General features: G+C 37.9%; 1 protein-coding gene across 1 annotated transcript in view; it reads left to right on the top strand.

The window, feature by feature from the left end:
- The first annotated feature begins 59 nt into the window (after positions 1–59).
- The window catches only part of LOC124795864 (E3 ubiquitin-protein ligase MYCBP2-like), a 91,091-nt gene continuing 73,175 nt past the window's right edge, over positions 60–17,975 (top strand). Inside the window, exons 1-4 of the mRNA XM_047259946.1 lie at positions 60–141; positions 225–518; positions 786–939; positions 12,961–13,262. Coding sequence (XP_047115902.1) covers positions 60–141; positions 225–518; positions 786–939; positions 12,961–13,262 — 832 coding nt within the window. The remainder of the gene's footprint in view (positions 142–224; positions 519–785; positions 940–12,960; positions 13,263–17,975) is intronic.

The raw sequence follows: 17,975 nt of genomic DNA, 5'->3' as shown, positions 1-17,975 counted from the left end.
GTACTGAAAACTGATGTGTGTGAAGGTGAGCAAGACAAAAGGAGGAGTGGGGGCACCAAATGGTAAGTTGGTTTGTGAACTGCTCTGATCTTAACTGTCAAAAATTGAAGATCAAAAGTCATATCCTTTCTGCTGCACAAGGTAATTACAGTGATCCATATGCATGATGATTACCTAATTAGCTGTAAGTTAATAATATCTATATGTACACTAAAGATGTCTAGATAGTTATGGATTTATGTGTGTTTTCTTGTTTCAGAAAGGCCAACTGGGTCGTCCCGCTCCGCCACCAGGCCACGAAGCAGCCGGTAACAGTAGCCGAAAAGATGGTCGTCCACCAAGAGATGGTCCCTGGTATTCGATTCCAGGCCTTGTGCCAAACATTGGGCCCCGACATGGTCGAAGGGCAACATGGGTTGCTGCTTCTGGGGACCAGACATATCTCAAAATTGATGAGAGTCTCATTAATTCCTTGAGCCTGACACGCTCTACGGTCATGGCCAACAAGCAGAGTATAAGTAGGTTTTAGTAGAAAATAGCAAACTAAGTGCTCAATTTTGCAACTGACTTAACTTTGAATCTTCAGAAGAATTGTGTGCATGTATGCATGACAGGGAGGATGAAAGGGGAAGCGGGAGGGCGCATTCTTTCATTACATTGTTTCTTTATTGCATTCCTAGAGACTCTGAAGTTAGTTACAGTTGCATATGTTTATGCAAAATGTCTCCTCTGTATTTTGTTAGATTAATGTGTTTGTAAGTTACCAGTCTTTTCTTTTTTTCTAGTTTTGCTCCCGACACAGAGTGATCACATAAGTTCCTTTAAGTGTTTAGTGATCAACAAACGTGATGGAAACTGTAGCAGTTTCAGTGGACCAGATCAGGTGGACTTCTCCCATACTGCAACTTGTCTTGATCCACTGTACAATGTGCTTTGGAGGTAATTTACAAAGATGTCCTTTATTTTTTTCTTACCCATTTAATAGTGTAGGAGCAAAATTCAAGTAATGTTTCCAAAAGAGTGCAACTGAAAAAAGTAATTTTACTTTTAACTTTTTCATTGTCTTAATCCTTTAACACAGAGGTAATTAAATTACAGCTAGGCAGATATGCAGGAAATGGACCACATAATCAGTAATCCCAGCAGCATCTGAATGAAAAATGTTATGTGGTGGCACTTTGTGGAAAATGAGGCATAATAACTCTACTTAATCACTGTCATAAACTCCAATTCCTGTCACCTTGGCACACCTCATTACACATTAAACTATGTCTTTTGTAATAGCAATCAAAACAATACGTGGTAATGCTAGGAGTTACATGATATTCCCCATGAGTAGCTTTTGTTTCTACTGACTCTCTCTATACATCTCAAAATGAGAGTAGAAGTATCTGCAGAAATACCAGGGGAAAAAATGCATTTGGTGGGTCGTAAGACAGACATGCAGTTTAAAGGCTTCATAACCAAAAGTCTCTGCTCCATGAATGGATTTACATTTTGTGACATCAGGTTTTGCCTCCCACAACACGTCAGTGCAGACGTAATGTATTAGCAACACAGCTATGTTTTGTGTAAGTATTAGGCAATCAAGAAACTGTCTAAACAGCACATAACTATGGAGGCATGGACTCAGTCAGCATTATTTCAGAGTTACTTGTGCCCACTTCTTCTATTAGCACTGTTATTTTGCAGTAAAAATGTAATTGCTCTGTTAAGCTTCCAGAAGTAATGCCAAGTGTTGCCAGACTAAACTGTTACTTTTTTCATCCGTTACAGATCATCTGTCAACAACAGTGATTGAAAAATCTAGCAACAACAGATAGGACGTAGTTTTTATGATCAAGGTGCTTGCTGGAAGTTAGTGGTCACAAGGAAAAAAGTGTAACATCATTTAGAGTGGTGCAACCTACTCTTTCATTATCCTAATTAAAGTAGAATACCTCTCCTTCATGTAGTCATGTAGAAACATATTCTGAAACATCGTAAGTGGGATGTCCATGGTAGAAACTGGTACACTGCATCAAGGAACCATTCTTCAGCAGACCAGGCATCTGGTACCAGTATTATGAAGGAACAGTGGTTCAGTTTATAAACTTTGTAAATGTCAAGGTTCCTCAAAATTTATGTACAATCACGTAATTTCTTTTGTTTTTTAGGTATTGGTGATGTAATAGCCCTTTTATTTTTTACAGTAATTTTGTTTAATTACTTCTTGAACACAGAAGGTTCACAGTGGCTTCTCGAAAAAGAGCTACTTTACTCCTTTGTATCAACAAACAAAAAAGAAATCCTTCATAAGTTTTAAAATTTGAATGCCTTACTTTAATTAGTTTAATAATCATCTTAAAATTTATCTTCACTCTCATACGAATGCAGTACGTGATCTCATGCATGAAAAGTATTATCACTTGGTAGCATAATAAGAATAGAACTGGCTCTTTTAACATCAAATTACAAATCTCAATTAGAAACATGCAATGTCATGTCATTTAGATAGTCCGCAAAGATTTACTTTCACTGCATGAGGCCTTCAGCAGCTCACTTGATATGGCATAGTTTCAGCTACATAGATTACCAAAGTGGCATAGGGATGTACATGAAGCCTTCTTTCACTCGGATACCATCTGCTGACACACACACACACACACACACACACTGTTAATGTTAAGTACAACAATTGAATCATGAAAATTTCAGTAAATATAGAAGGAACAGTGGTAATTTAACCAGAGCCTAATATCAGCAGAAGCTTACACGTAAATTGCTTCAGATCAAGCCGTGACAGATTGTTTCGAGGGATTATCAGGGCACAAAGCTCTCACTTCTATGTTTGGCAGAATAACTGCTACAGATCTTGCTGATGAACATTCAGTCCACATAAGATTTTTTGTAACTCACTATCAGTCGCATCTCAATTTTATGAGGCAAGAACCTGCTCTGAAATACTTTGTTGGTTAGAAATCTGTAAATAAATGTATAGTCTACTAGAAATTTGACGGAGTTACTCAAAAATCACGCTGCACATTTTTCTCAGATGCTAGCTTCACTGTAAACTATAGAGATATCAATGAGATGAATCTGGAAGCAGTCATGGACATAAAGAACATAATGAAGGAAATCAATGATGATCTAAAGAAAACTGAGACCTCCCTTTTAACATTAAGTGCACAGGTGTTATATTGTGTACCAAGTCCTTTTTAATTTCTCTGGATGTCAATAATTTGTTAACACCACAGTAATGGTTAAAGACAAAACAACTTGTGTAAAATATGGAAAATAATTTAATTGGATAGATAAAAAATCTACTCACCAAGCAGCAGCAGCAGAACATACATATAAAAGAAGGTTATACTTAGGCAAGCTTTTGGAGACAGTGACTCCTTCTTCAGGCAGAAGGGTTGAAGAGGAAGGGAGAGGGATGAAGGAAAAGGACTGGAGAGTTCTAGAACTGCGGATCAGGGGAGACTTACAAATGGGATGAGAAGGAAAGACTGATTGTTGGGAACTGCATCAGACAAGATTTGAAAACTGGAGAGTGTGAGCACTCTTACTCAGCAAGCCACCTCCTGAATGTGCCTGGTATAGACAGTAAGACTCTATTTGGGAAAATAATCTGTTATGGTAACCATATTGCACAGATTGATTCTGTAACTTTATTAACAGTAAGCTGAAGTTGACATTGACAAACTGTACCATAGAAGTAAAACTACATTCGGAATGGGGAACATAAAATGCGGAGTTCCACTAGGTTTGATTTGGACTTGGTCTTGTTTTTAATCAACATAACTGACCTCCTAAGCACTCTAAATGGTGTTTCAAAAATTGGAATGTTTGTCAGTGACACAAGTATATTGATCAAAGTGTACGAGACTACAGAGGACAGTCTGGAACTTCCTGTTTGCCACATATTTAAGGAACCACTGGTTTGGTGGAGACCTACCTCCACAGTGCTCTAACTTAGATGAAAGTATAGTGTGGTCTTCACGATCAGATGCCAGTGTTAATTAAAAAAGAAACCTACTGCCTCCATCTTATCAACTCCGCAGATATGCTGCACACAAAACAATAAATTTAATTTTCTGCTCATGTTCCTTTTCTGAAGTCAAACTGTAAGCCTAACAACAAAATGCTGTGTGCTATCATGTACAGTCATATCCCTGATTGGAGTTGTCAATAAGCATGATCTCCAAATGCACATTAATTGTAGCATCATAGTGACAGATTTTCTCAAGTATTATGCATGAATTGCTCTGACAGCCATACATGATGAGAAAATGAGTAGTTAGTAGTTCTTATGGAACCATGTTTTATCTGAGAAAACTAGAAACTGCATTATCAGTATGTGGGAATAAGGTTACTTGATTGTGTGTATTGCATCTAAGTAACTGTCATCTTAGTGGTAACAATGAAAATGTGGATATGGAGATATCAGTAGGAGGTTAAAGAAGGTTTTCACACTTGCCAAAAAGTTTTAGGGCGTTAAGCAATTACTAGCAGACAAAAATGAGCCTTGTCAGTACTTACATGAAGAATCCATCTCAGATAAGGAAATTGATAGAACCTTGATTTATCAGTGAGTGTAATAGATATCTACTGATGCCTTCATATTGGAGAATTGCATAAATACAGGACTGCAAGGAGGAGGGGAGGGGGGTGCAGGGTATTAGGACATTAATCCCATCATCCAACAAACATGCACAGTGTTCTGTTTTTGTAACTTCGAGGTAGCAAAAACTTATGTGACTTGGTGGTATGCTCCACTGAAGAAGTATTTAGTTGGTCAAGACTGGTGGACTGTCTTTATGGAGATCCAGTAACACTTGTTACTCTTCAGATAATTTTGTTTCCACAGCCAAAAGACAGCATAAAATTGGCATTTTGGGGTTGGATGGCTACAGCTGGTGTGGGAGAATTAATTGAAGTTTCACCCAGAATGGACTCAGATAAATATAGTCATGTTTTATAAGAATGTAAGAATGTTTTATCTCATTGTCTACCAGCAGAGGTGCCTATCATCTAATTGGAACTCAATAACACGTGCCTCCATACATCAGAAGCAGCTGCTTTAGTTATGACATAAATTGTAATATACATTCACAATCCTTTTTTTTTTTTAAAAAAAATAGAGAATCAGCACATAAATGAAAAACAAAACAACTAAAAGATGTCATAATGGATACCTTAAAGTGTTGGTGATGGAATGACCCATGAAGTCTTCAAACATAAGTGTACTTGAGTATGTTTGGGCATTGAGGGCTTGAGTCTCTGATCTGTGTCAGGAATGTACTCAAGAGACTCTTCAGAATCATGCTTTTACCGTGTGGGGGATCATTAGGCAATATCACCATATTGCCTGGGTCAGAAATGCACTCATGACTCTTCAGAATCATGCTTTTTCTATGTGGAAGATCATTATGCAATGTTGTCACCATATTTGGGTATTGAGACTGGGCAAAAGTGGACTCCATGTTAAAAGAAAAATCGCCTTTTATTTTAAATTTTATCATTTATATATTTACTTTATTATTTTTTGTTTGCAAATTAATTTGGTGAATGCCATATTTTTCAAGCCACAATAGTTCGGGATGACGAGAATTTGTGGTCCTTACATAAAAACGAAAACTGGTTAGTTAATTTACAGGTTCTCGTTTATTATTGTTTTTAACATTATGTTTGATATGATGTCCATTAAATTCCAGCAAGAAAGAGCTGTATTTTTTCTCAGTTTTTTGTTATCAAATTGAGTTGACACCCCAGCTGCTCCCTCACACCTTCTATTGAGTACAGATCTGCGGATCTTGCTTGACATTGGAGTGTCCCAAACCCATGCAGACAGTTCACAGAGAAATGTGCTACGCATAGTCGAGCATTGCTCTGCTGGAAAATGGCATCACTAAACTGTTGCATGATAGGTAATACATGATGATGCAGAAAGTCCACGAGGTACCATTGTGCCTTTGGATTTCTCTCTGTCACTATCAAGCAAGACCTTAAGTCATATCAGTGGTTGCTTTCGCTGTAACTCCAGGAGTAATGCCACTGTGCCTCCCCAAAACATTGGAAGAACGGGACTCTCCTCAGGTTGCTGCTCTTTTCGCCAGAGATAATCATTTGAGGTAGTGCATATTGCTGAAAACATTGGGAGGCCATTCATCAGCAGTCCATGCTTCCTGGTCATGGCACCACTCAAAAAGTAGCTGTTTGTGATTTGGTGTTAACAGCAGCCTACAAATGGGACAGTAATTCCCTAGCCTGGGTGCTGCTAGCCTCTGACCAGTGGCATGGGATGACAGAGAATGTTGCAGGGAGTCCATTACTTGTTCTTGGATGGTATGCACAGTTATAAAAAGATTATAATTGTGCTTGGTGCACAATATAAGAACCCTCCTGTGTGGTGGTTAGACGTGATTGACCAGAACCTTGACGACAAGTGTGCCTGTCCTCGCTTTCTGAACATAGGAACATTGTCACATCCAAATGCTGCATAAATTTGAATTCTGCATGATTCAACCAGCCAGCAAAACAGCCACCCACAATATGTTGTTGTTGTTGTTGTAGTCTTCAGTCCTGAGACTGGTTTGATGCAGCTCTCCATGCTACTCTATCCTGTGCAAGCTTCTTCATCTCCCAGTACTTACTGCAACCTACATCCTTCTGAATCTGCTTAGTGTATTGATCTCTTGGTCTCCCTCTATGATTTTTACCCTCCACGCTGCCCTCCAATGCTAAATTTGTGATCCCTTGAAGTCTCAGAACATGTCCTACCAACCGGTCCCTTCTTCTTGTCAAGTTGTGCCACAAACTCCTCTTCTCCCCAATTCTATTCAATACCTCCTTGTTGGTTATGTGATCCACCCATCTAATCTTCAGCATTCTTCTGTAGCACCACATTTCAAAAGCTTCTATTCTCTTCTTGTCCAAACTATTTATCGTCCATGTTTCACTTCCATACATGGCTACACTCCATATAAATACTTTCAGAAACGACTTCCTGACATTTAAATCTATACTCGATGTTAACAAATTTCTCTTCTTCAGAAACGCTTTCCTTGCCATTGCCAGTCTACATTTTATATCCTCTCTACTTCGACCATCATCAGTTACTTTGCTCCCCAAATATCAAAACTCCTTTACTACTTTCAGTGTCTCATTTCCTAATCTAATTCCCTCAGCATTGCCCGACTTAATTCAACTACATTCCATTATCCTCGTTTTGCTTATGTTGATGTTCATCTTATATCCTCCTTTCAAGACACTGTCCGTTCCGTTCAACTGCTCTTCAAAGTCCTTTGCTGTCTCTGACAGAATTACAATGTCATCGGCGAACCTCAAAGTTTTTATTTCTTCTCCCTGGATTTTAATACCTACTCCAATTTTTCTTTTGTTTCCTTTACTGCTTGCTCAATATACAGATTGAATAACATCGGGGAGAGGCTACAACCCTTTCTCACTCCCTTCCCAACCATTGCTTCCCTTTCATGCCCCTCGACTCTTATAACTGCCATCTGGTTTCTGTACAAATTGTAAATAGCCTTTCGCTCCCTATATTTTACCCCTGCCACCTTCAGAATTTGAAAGAGTGTATTCCAGTCAACATTGTCAAAAGCTTTCTCTAAGTCTACAAATGCTAGAAACGTATGTTTGCCTTTCCTTAATCTTTCTTCTAAGATAAGTCGTAAGGTCAGTATTGCCTCACGTGTTCCAATATTTCTACAGAATCCAAACTGATCTTCCCCGAGGTCGGCTTCTACTAGTTTTTCCATCGTCTGTAAAGAATTCTTGTTAGTATTTTGCAACTATGGCTTATTAAACTGAATATTCGGTAATTTTCACATCTGTCAACACCTGCTTTCTTTGGGATTGGAATTATTATATTCTTCTTGAAGTCTGAGGGAATTTCGCCTGTCTAATACATCTTGCTCACCAGATGGTAGAGTTTTGTCAGGACTGGCTCTCCCAATGCCGCCAGTAGTTCTAATGGAATGTTGTCTACTCCCGGGGCTTTGTTTCGACTCAGGTCTTTCAGTGCTCTGTCAAACTCTTCACGCAGTATTGTATCTCCCATTTCGTCTTCATCTGCATTCACTTCCATTTCCAGAATATTTTCCTCAAGTATGTTGCCTTTGTATAGACCTTCTATATACTCCTTCCACCTTTCTGCTTTCCCTTCTTTGCTTAGAACTGGGTTTCCATCTGAGCTCTTGATATTCATACACGTGGTCCTCTTTTCTCCAAAGGTCTCTTTAATTTTCGTGTAGGCAGTATCTATCTTACCGCTAGTGAGATAAGCCTCTACATCCTTACATTTGTCCTGTAGCCATCCCTGCTTAGCCATTTTACACTTCCTGTCGATCTCATTTTTGAGACGTTTGTATTCCTTTTTACCTGCTTCATTTACTGCATTTTTATATTTTCTCCTTTCATCAATTAAATTCAATATTTCTTCTGTTACCCAAGGATTTCTACTAGCCCTCGTCTTTTTACCTACTTGATCCTCTGCTGCCTTCACTACTTCATCCCTCAGAGCTACCCATTCTTCTTCTATTGTATTTCTTTCCCCCATTTGTGACAATTGTTCCCTTATGCTCTCCCTGAAACTCTGTACAACCTCTGGTTTAATCAGTTTGTCCAGGTTCCACCTCCTTAAATTCCCACCTTGTTGCAGTTTCTTCAGTTTTAATCTAACCAATAGATTGTGGTCAGAGTCCACATCTGCCCCTGGAAATGTCTTACAATTTAATACCTGGTTCCTAAATCTCTGTCTTACCATTATATAATCTATCTGATACCTTCTAGTATTTCCAGGATTCTTCCATGTGTACAACCTTCTTTTATGGTTCTTGAACCAAGTGTTAGCTATGATTAAGTTATGCTCTGTGCAAAATTCTACCAGACGGCCTCCCCTTTCATTGCTTTCTCCCATTCCATGTTCACCTACTATGTTTCCTTCTCTCCCTTTTCCTACTCTCGAATTCCAGTCACCCATGACTATTAAATTTTCATCTCCCTTCACTATCTGAATAATTTCTTTTATCCCATCATACATTTAATCAATTTCTTCACCCACAATAAGGCCACTTTAAAGCTGTCTCGTCGGAGTATATGGCATCTCCATGTCATCAGCAATGCTCATTCAGCATCTGTAGTTGTTCACGCACCTGGTATGCCCTACTGGGCTGGGTAGCAATGCTAAATGTAGACAGTACTAATGCACTTAGGTGATCATCATAAGAGTTGCTGGTTTGATCATGTAGATAGCTGCCAATAGTGTGTACATCTACAAAGTTAAATTGACATCTGACAATGTCTTCTGAATGCATCACATTTTTAGTCATCCAATGTAATAGCATATTTATTCACAACATAACCAAGCCAACAATTGGGAAATTGTGAGCTCCAACCCCCATCATACAAATTTATTAAATATTTAAATCATTTCTGAAGAAAAATACAGAAACCAGTGGGTGTAAGGAATTATTTGTCATTAAAGAATAATCAGTTTGAGGGTTTATGAGTGTGAAGTCCACCCATTTTCAGACTCCATAAAAATTTTAAAAAACATGTTTACACATTTCAAATATGTCTTTATCTAACAAATGTTATCTGCATATTTCATACCTGACATATCATTTTCTTATGAAAATCCCCATATGTAAAAGAGTGATTTGTTAAACTCTCTGCTTGCTGTTTCTTATGTCTTGTGTAAAAGGACAATTTGGAACATGAACAATTCTAGGTTGTTAATTGGTACTTTGTGTTTGTCCTGCAAAATAAGCTTAAGTGTTTGCTGTAAGAAGTACATAGTTTGGGTGGATCTCTTTTTAATGAACTGTCTTTTGCTCTTTGTGAATAGAGTATGGGTTTGGTAAAAGTGTAACACTAGTTAATAATAATAATAATAATAATAATAATAGAATATCTGTCATTCCACAGCACAAGTTCATGTGGTTTCTTTTTTCCCCTTTTTGTTCTTGATTATCTTACTCCACTGCTCTGCAATGGGTAATACTAAAATATTATCCTACTTAAGTGATTATATTGGGTTCTTGAAAGGTTTCACTGGAATAAAAAGAAATAAGTGCACAAGGTAACTAGTGTAATAAAATATTATGATGCACTTATAACTAAAAAATTTTTTTTTCACTTTGAAATAGCTATTTAGTAATCATATTGTCTCTCTCTTTTTTTTCCGATAAAAGAGGACCAGGAAAATAGTGATGGCTAGATCATAGGATTCTATAAAATTTCCCAAGATTTGGCAGTTTTTTTTTTTTTTTTTTAGTAAAGTGTTTTGCAATAGTAGTTTGCTCTCTTATGTGTGATACACAATCAAATTACTTATGACAGTTCAAGAATCAGAGATAAACACAACTTGTGTTGTTGACAGAATCTTCCTAATCTAATTATTGTTCACTGATATGTTGCACATCAAGGTCATAGATATTCTTTTGACTATAATTGTACATAGCCTTCTTGGAAACGTTTTAGAATGCTGCTAGTGGGTAACAGTCTTATAATTGTCTACCATTTTAAAACTGTTTTTGTGATGAGTATTTAATTGCCTGGAAACTGACTGCAGTTGAAAGCCACATTGCAAAAGTGACGGAGTAAAACATGAATGAATGGCACACTGGTTTTCGCATGCCTCCATATTAGTCTTTACACATCAGAGATTTGTAAATTAATTTAATCTCTTGGCAAAATAAATACCTCTCAGCAATTGACAGTAGGCAAATAGCTCTATGAAGGTTCCAACCTAACCCATCAGATAACAACCTAACATCTTTTTGAGTGGCAAGATCGGGGCTGATACATATAATCAAGGGAAGTAAAAGACAGTGATGAGAGCTCTTGAAATAGGGAATTTGTCTCACATCAGTATCAGAAGCAATAATAAATCCAAGTAGCTCAAAGGATCGTGGTCAAGTAAAATGGTCAAAAATGGTTTTTATTTTGACATTTAACCTCTCTGTAATTCTCCGGGCATGAGCTATTAACCTCTCTTTAATTCTTTGCGCATGAACTATACAGTGTGTCCTGTTTGTGTTATGCAATTTAAACCCACGGTGGACAGGGCTAGACTGGTGCAAGCTTGTTCTAGTGTCCGCACTAGTTCAATTCCTCCCACCATGAGTGTAAATTTTGAAGCTTAAGTAAGTCACAGAGTAGTTTATGCTTTGAGGATGATGGGATGTTAATGTCAGAATTGCAGTCTATATTTTTCCTATGAATTATTCTAACAATTTATATGCCAAAAATAACGTTTAATTCATATCAGTGATTTGAATTGCTAGCGGAAGCAATATATCCTCTGTAATGCTCAGACTATATAATGGTTTTCTCTCAAATGACTCTTATTATGGATATTAATCACCACAAACTGACATCTAATAGGAGCCTCACACATTATCATCATCATCATGGTTTGTCGTAGAAATGCCATATTTGGAAGATTACAACCATCCCTTTACTAAGTGACAGATTGGAATGTGCCTCATCTGTGTTTCACAATACAGTACTGTGGTCAGATGAAGAGCAGTATTAAATGTTGGGGAAACCAAAATGTTACATTTAAGGAATACCTTCCAATAACCTTAAACCAAATTTGATTCATACAAATGTACTGTGGCTCATTGTAGGAAACTTTTGTCATCTCCCATGGAAGCTGACGGAGGATTGCATAAACCGTGGGGTAATCAACTACTTTCAGAAGGCATTGACTTCATGAGTAACTGCTGCCAAGTATGGGCTCTTGAACCAATAACACTGATAAACTGATTAAATTGTGTATTCAGGAGATACTGTTCAACACTCAACAACTTTTACCTACTGTATGCTACAATGTAGCAGGCCTTCATGCACAGGGAGAAGTTAATAAATACATATTTTGATGTAACAGTACTTGAAAATATACCATCCTCTGACAAATGCATGATCAGGGTTCTTGTGGTCACCTCTCATCTATATTGCAGTCTTTCCTTGCTAAACATTACTGTCAGTATTGTCAGTAGTGGAGAAAATTGGCACCAGTCTGATAACATTGGCCAGTATTCACTTGTTTGTTACTGCTGCCAACATTACTTGGTAAGCATACTTTGTAGAGTAGAAGTTTAGTAGGATCTGTGTGTCGAGACTGCACCTGCTCCATCACAAGGTTTGTCTGCTTTACTGTTAACTATGAAATGGAGGTATTTATGAGCAGGAAACACAGGTAATGATTTGTGTGGGGGGTGTGGCACACTTCTTTCTGGTCAGCCAACCCAATTCTTATTGTAGGTGCACTGTGGGGAGGGGTGGTGGAAATCACTGTGTGGCCATCTCAGCATGTGAATTTGCTTGCCTTTAACTAGGTCATGAATAATATTTGTTTGATCATCTTGCAAGCTGTTGCTAGGGTGTGAACAGAAAAACACAGTGTAGGAGCTAGAAAATTCATTATTGTTATACTGTCACTCATTGTAATTTTTTGTGTTTTGTACCTTTCTGCTATTCCAAGGTTTTAAACAGAAACAGTGAACTGTTCCCCATTCCTTCTTCCCTTCATATTTCCCACACTTGTCATTAATTTATGTTGTGCAGAAGACGTAGTGGAAAGATGCATGGAAAATATCATTTTTCCAAGTAGACTTTATTTCATTATTTTTTACCCATGATACTGCTGATGGGGAAAAGACACCAGAGACGTTATCTAGAAGTATAATTGTGTCTCATAAATAATACCCATTGTGTTTTATCAAATTTGTAAGTTAAGTACCTAGTGATACAACCTAAATAATGAGGGATTAATATTGTGAACTACAATTTATCAATTTGTATTAAAGAATATTTCAGGTTAATTTTACTTTGTGATGACTAACAATCACTATGCAGCGTAATGTTAAAATACAGTAGACACTCTTGTCTTGCTGTTATAGAATTTTCAGTAGAATAGCACCTCATAGTAATTTATACCTTTTGCAGTTACCACCCAGGCAACCAAGAGCTCGCATGTTACAACGTTGTAGCAAGTGAAGTACCACCTATAGAGCACTCTGTACAGCCAAATCTTTCTATCTTGAGTCCCGAGCTGGCACTTCCTGTCATTCCTCACTGCCACGTGACACGCTCTCAGGCCGCCTTGCATCTTCTCGGTTGCCTCGACACACTCACGTGCCGTGCCCGTGATCGTCAAACAGCAACATTGTGTGATGAGGCACATGAAGGTCGCCAGGCAGGAAAAGTGTACAGCCGTGAGGACTTCTCAGCTGTGACACGCTTTGAAAGTAAGTCTACCTTAAACAACAATTATGTCGTTAAATTTTCTAGAAATATGCACTGGCAGGATAAATAAGCACTGTTAATGTTAGGTGTACAAAAAGTTTATATACTAACAAGATTGACATTGAGTAATTTGGACACAAAGTAACTGTAAATTTTGTTGATATGATATGAAACTGATCAGTTAATGAAGGAAGAAAGTAAAGGTGGTTTCTATCAAGAATTTTTTATTACAAGGCTGGATGGCCTCACACTGATAAGAGCTTCTGCAGAAGGACACATGTGTCTGAGAGTGTATAGTGGCAACCTTCAGAACCTAGTATAGACTGGTGAAACCTGTGTAATCATTTAAAGATTGTCCACCCCTGTGTTCTTTTTGCTGGTAAGATTTGAAGTTCATCAAGTAGAAGGAATTCCCCAAACAACAGAACATCTGGATTTCATAAGTTGAAAATTTATTGAAAGAGTGCAGTAAATTACTTCCTATCATAATATATATTTTCTACAACTAACTTTGAAATACTTCTCATACCTTCTGTGAGTACATTTGCACACTGTTATTCAATGTGTTACAGTGTTGTGTGGAAACTTGTCTGATATAACAAGGCCATTAATACTAGAGGGAAACAAATCAGTAGAAATGTGTGTTGCCCGGCAAAAATATTCATTGTTTAAAAACATAAAATGCTAACCATTCCTTTATTGTACACTTGACACACAGAAACTGGCAGTGGAAAATCATAGCCAAGCGTGGCACAGCACTGACACGAATGAAATACAAGAAGCCATTTTTCCAGAGTACATTGAGAACGTGCAAAAGGGGAATTATCTCTTGAAATATTATGCAAAAATTGTCCTGTATGTAGTCCAAGAAGACAAGAAACTTTTCTGTGAATAAAATACACTGTTATTAGCTATTGATACATTACATAGACCCTTAATAGCACAAAATTTGCTAATTCTCACTGTAAGTGACTATTCATTCTGCTTGCTTTCTGTGTAAAGGGGTGACGATTTGATTCAGTGTTAACTTGCAGCAGTTCTTTTTTCTTTTTCTTCCTTGCTGTGAGGTAAATGTCCTATATAGAAAACATCCCTCTGTTCTGCTGAGTAGTTTGTTTCCTACAGTAAAAGTGATATTTTTAGGGGCAATTCAACCAGGGTTGCTTTTAGTGGCAAGTGATAAAACTGCCAAAAACATTTGCAGCTAGCCCACTCATATTGGATGACTGTTACTTATGCAAATTAATAGCAGTCACAGTAGTAGTAGTAGTAGTAGTAGTAGTGATCACATATTAATTCCAGCACCATTTAGCAGTAGTATAAAGATTCTCAAAAGCTTTTTCATTTGGCACAACAGTAGAGATTTTCTTATAACTTTATAATTGAATTCTGGTAGAGGGAGGCTACAACCAGTGACTGATTTAGGGACCACTCAAAAGTAACTCTTATAAAAGGGTTCAGGTTACTAGATCTTAGTTTTTGAAAAATAAAAAATGGATAATCATTATACTTAGTGTTTTGTGTTGTCATTCAGACAATTTCGTCCATATCTGTGTTTTGACAGTGTATTGGGTGATAAATGACATAAAATCATGCCTTAGTAACAGATGGAAAAAAAACTTTGATTATATTCACAAAAATGTATCTGTATGTAATTATTTAATGGTAAAAAACAGCCTGAATGACAAAATGAAACAGTATGCATTATGATTATCTATAACAATATATTGTATTATTCTTTCCCATATTATTACATTATCTTTCATAAAGTTAATCTTCACTTTGATTAAATACTTTTAATTATCCATGTAAAAAAATGTTCACATGAGAACTTGAACCCATGACATCCTGGTTGGTATGTATTTAATTGCTCTAATCACTAGCCCAACCTTCCGGTTGTAAGTGGGAGAACTCTCAAATGTGATGACTGTTGCCCTCAGTTTTTTGAAAACTGTCTAATAATCTAAACTCTGTATGGACACATTTAGAGGGACTAAACTGCTTAACTTCCTGATAAGATCACTTTATGTGAAGGGGAATATCATTCTGGAGTAATTTATCACATCAGTTGTGGTGGCAGTATTGAGCTGCATTGACTGACAATGTAACACAGTGAATTATGTCGTCACACCATTCATTCTGTGGTAGTTAATAGCAGTTCACAATGTGTGGTCTGATGTGCAAACCACCTCACTTTGAGTCCAGTCACTTTATTTATGAGCCATGGGTCCTCGTCAACAGGCTATTCATGACTTTGTCATTGCTCTTGTAGAGGAAGGGGATTTGTTGGTATTTGAGGCTGTGGCACAGTATGGCATTCCTGAGTGCACTGCCCAGTTGTGTATAAAATGGTATTGTGATACATGAGAATGTAGTGGACATTTCAGAATTGTATTTTGGCATGTAACAACACTGGTCCAGGATAGTAAACATGTAATTACATCACAGCAAATTCCTTTTTTAAACACAGTACAGTTGAAACACACTACTGTGTCTCCCATGTCAGTTGACACTGTTCAGCAGTGGTTGTGGGAGACTGGACTACAAAGCAAACATGTGACCATCAAGGGGAAGCTCTTTAATGATCATTGGCTCTGCCGATTAACATTTTCTGAGGGAAGTACCTATTGTGACCGATGGAATGTAATATTTTTTAGTGGATCAATATCTTATACAGTAAATGATGGCTCAACACAAGTACATAGTCCACATGCTACCTGTTTTGAGACCATCCTGCAAGGGATGTTTCGGTGCCTGTATGTCCATAGCAGTTTGCAGCTGGATTTGTTCTCATGTACTTGACTTCAATGCTGCTCACAGCCTTCTCCTGTAAAAGATGTTAGCCATATCGAAAACATATGGACAAAGTGAAACATAGCATGTGAAAAAACTGGAGTGACTCTGTGCCAAGAACTTGTGATGACATGTGGAATATCACCATAGCTGCCTGGGAGAAGGTGTCAGAAAATGAGAGAATTATTACGAAATTGAAGCGAACAGCCATTGGATGGGATATTAAGTGACAAAGAAACCACTTGCTGTGCTCTTTTAAAGGCAGAAAAAATCTTATTAAGAACTGTGACTTATTTGTTCTGTTAATTTTCTGTCTTCTGTAAATTAAGTAAATTAATGCAATAAAACAAAAAGTAATTGCCTAAAGTGAGGTTCAGACTGAATCTTACTGTCATGCAGTTTCTTACCAATCTGTTGTTTACTTCACCAGATTACAAAGTCATTATACAAGGGGCTGCAATATTCAGGTAATTATTGTTTTTGTGTCAGTAATCACTTGGGAACAACACAACTGAAATTCCACTGGTTGCAATGAAAAATGTCCCTCAACAGTGAACATGAACAAGAGTTAACATGGCCCTGGGCCACACAAGAAGAGTAATTACTTTACAACAAGAAAATAAGAGTCACTATGTGACAGATCCACCATAATGTTAACCCATGCATCCCACCAATAGGAACTTCTCACAGAGACATCTACATCTACATTTACATCCATACTCCGCAAGCCACCTGACGGTGTGTGGCGGAGGGTACCTTGAGTACCTCTATTGGTTCTCCCTTCTATTCCAGTCTCGTATTGTTCGTGGGAAGAACGATTGTCGGTATGCCTCTGTGTGGGCTCTAATCTCTATGATTTTATCCTCATGGTCTCTTTGCAAGATATACGTAGGAGGGAGCAATATACTGCTTGACTCCTCGGTGAAAGTATGTTGTCGAAACTTCAACAAAAGCCCGTACTGAGCTACTGAGCGTCTCTCCTGCAGAGTCTTCCACTGGAGTTTATCTATCATCTCCGTAACGCTTTCGCGGTTACTAAATGATCCTGTAACGAAGCGCGCAGCTCTCCGTTGGATCTTCTCTATCTCTTCTATCAACCCTGTCTGGTACGGATCCCACACTGTTGAGCAATATTCAAGCAGTGGGCAAACAAGTGTACTGTAACCTACTTCCTTTGTTTTTGGATTGCATTTCCTTAGGATTCTTCCAATGAATCTCAGTCTGGCATCTGCTTTACCGACGATCAACTTTATATGATCATTCCATTTTAAATCACTCTTAATGCGCACTCCCAGATAATTTATGGAATTAACTGCTTCCAGTTTCTGACCTGCTATATTGTAGCTAAATGATAAGGGATCTTTCTTTCTTTCTTTGTATTCGCAGCACATTGCACTTGTCTACATTGAGATTCAATTGCCATTCCCTGCACCATGCGTCAATTCACTGCAGATCCTCATGCATTTCAGTACAATTTTCCATTCTTACAACCTCTCGATATACCACAGCATCATCCGCAAAAAGCCTCAGTGAACTTCTGATGTCATCCACAAGGTCATTTATGTATGTTGTGAATAACAACGGTCCTACAACACTCCCCTGCGGCACACCTGAAATCACTCTTACTTTGGAAGACTTCTCTCCATTGAGAATGACATGCTGCATTCTGTTATCTAGGAACTCTTCAATCTAGTCACACAATTGGTCTGATAGTCCATATGCTCTTACTTTGTTCATTAAACGACTGTGGGGAACTGTATTGAATGCCTTGCGGAAGTCAAGAAACATGGCATCTACCTGGGAACCTATGTCTACGGCCCTCTGAGCCTTGTGGATGAATAGCGCGAGCTGGGTTTCACACGATTGTCTTTTTTGAATAAATGATGAGTCCCCTGAGGCCACAATTTAACTGAAATTCCGCT

This window comes from Schistocerca piceifrons, chromosome 4 (genome assembly GCF_021461385.2).
Source record: "Schistocerca piceifrons isolate TAMUIC-IGC-003096 chromosome 4, iqSchPice1.1, whole genome shotgun sequence".
Classification (NCBI taxonomy): domain Eukaryota; kingdom Metazoa; phylum Arthropoda; class Insecta; order Orthoptera; family Acrididae; genus Schistocerca; species Schistocerca piceifrons.
Note: the sequence above shows the minus strand (reverse complement) of the source record. Positions and strands in the feature narration are given on the sequence as shown.